The following is a 2106-nucleotide window of genomic DNA, read 5'->3' as shown; positions in this document are numbered from 1 at the left end:
GGGGGGGGGGGTCAAATACCTGACTTATGTCAAATCTATTCATTTCACATTGTAAGGCCAAACCTAGTGTATGTATGGAACAGCAAGCACTCTCAAGTCTTGTGATTTATCTGTACAGACCTAGCAGAATGGTAGTTTGGATTGTTTAGGCCACCATTACACCAAGTTTATATTGTGGAAAGGTGATTTACTATGAGAAACTTATAAATTATGGAACTGAGTGAGTATATCATGTATTCCAAACAAAATCAAACAGAATAGTTCGGGCTCTTAGTTGCTACTTAACACACCAGCATGAATCATTGCATCACTATTAAGTCATTTTGTTTTCTCTTCTCATTTCGACATGCTTATGTAAAAATTGGGATCTGAACAATGTCCAATAAATACCGAGGGCCAATTTCCCCTCCCAAACACTGGTGTACACTATGTAACCAGTCAGTTTGATATGTGGCAAAGATGTTGGTCAGCAATTGTAAAGTAACACAAAATTAATGTTGCAAGTAAAACAGCTTAGAGAAGTACACCCTCTGTTCCTAAATGTAAGATGTGTTTTGGTAGTTCAATTTGAATTGCCAAAACGTCTTACATTTAGAAACAAAGGTACTAGTATAAAGCTTTAGTTGTTTCTTACTTCCATATGAAGAGCTACTAAACAGTAACAAATTTGTAGGGTTCTCTCATCGACATGGCTGGCCTTAAGCGAGGGATAGATTTGATTTCCACTATTCTAGTGGAATATGACATGAGGATCAAGGTAGGTAAGGAAGAAAGGGATGATTACCAGCTGATTGATGGTGTAACAGACATAGCCGATATGGGCCCATGGAATTGTGCATTGAAAAATCGCATCCGTGGCGACTGTGGCGCGGTTGACTTAACCATAGCACGTATTGATGACGCTGTCATGGCGAATATTGAAGTTGCTGTGTCAGAGGTGCAGAGCAGCTTTGATCTGCGCTTGCGTTGTTTTATTGGTGGCTATAACGAAAGAATTCGGCTCTTCAATGGTACAATTGACGAGTCACGTCATTTAAAGAGGTCTGTGGTTGCTGTAGTGGATGGTTCCATTCTGGTTTTGAAGTTCAAGGTGTCCTCGGGGCCATCTGGTTCAGCGGAACGATGTTGTTCCTTCCAGGCAGACACGCATGGACTTGATACTCGAGAGATAAAGACTGGTTTTGGGTTGATCTCAGTGAAGGTGACTTGGTCGACTTTGCTTACCGTCTAGTAGGCTTATTGCAGGGCTTGAATAAAGTTTGTCGAAAAGTTGTGTCTGAGGAATGGGCCAAGAACCGGTCAACAGTCTAGAGTGAATCGTACGTGGACACTGTTGAACTGTTTAGGGTATCTTTACATGTTTCTGGTTAACATATTTCAGTACTATTACCTGACAATCCTAGCCATTTGGGGTACACTGGTTTTGGTACCTCTATGTAGTGTTGTTCACTCAGTAACTTCTGTAAGAGCATCTCAGTCGTTTTTTGACTATTTGGAGGGCAAAAAACGGCTCCAGCAACTTCTGTTTTTAAGAACCACCAAACTTTGTTATTCATAGTTCACAAAACTGGGAAAATAACTGTGATCATGAGGCTGTCCCAACCAGACATGTCTACCACAATCTAAAGAATCAAAAAGCTTGGCTAGTAAATTGGCTTCTCTATTCAAGGCCTGACACTCAGAAACAAAAATTAGAATTAAATTTGGTTGTCCTTAACTTAATCTCAGCTATAAACAGACCATGAATACCAGTGCAGCCCATGTTGATATCATTAGCCACCTGCTTAGAATCAGTAGCCACTAGAAAATTGTGAAGTAGAAGATCATCCGCCAAAGATAGAGCTTCGCTGCAAGCGATACCTCTAGAGTTGAAACTTCTCTCACGCCATGAATTACTAGTGTACATGATCGCAAGTAATTTCCAGAAGAGTCCATGCATACAGCCACCGCAGTGCCTCCTATACCAGATCTAACAAAATCTGTGTCAGTATGAATTTGATGAAGTTGAGAACTAGGCTGTAGCCTAGTGGCAAGGGAGCGCAATGGCGTCTCCAGCAACCAGGGTTCGAGCCACGTCGGGGACGAATTTCTGGTTTCTTACAAGGG

The 2106-nt window shown here is 41.4% G+C and overlaps 1 protein-coding gene across 1 annotated transcript in view; it reads left to right on the top strand.

Moving 5' to 3' along the window:
* LOC119338316 overlaps window positions 1-1513 on the top strand; it is a 3936-nt gene extending 2423 nt beyond the window's left edge. The window contains exon 4 of the mRNA XM_037610609.1: window positions 674-1513. Coding sequence (XP_037466506.1) covers window positions 674-1231 — 558 coding nt within the window. The 3' untranslated portion in view covers window positions 1232-1513. The remainder of the gene's footprint in view (window positions 1-673) is intronic.
* Window positions 1514-2106: the final 593 nt, after the last annotated feature.

Source organism: Triticum dicoccoides, chromosome 7B, assembly GCF_002162155.2.
Source record: "Triticum dicoccoides isolate Atlit2015 ecotype Zavitan chromosome 7B, WEW_v2.0, whole genome shotgun sequence".
Classification (NCBI taxonomy): Eukaryota; Viridiplantae; Streptophyta; class Magnoliopsida; order Poales; family Poaceae; genus Triticum; species Triticum dicoccoides.
This window is presented reverse-complemented; position numbering and strand designations above follow the sequence as displayed.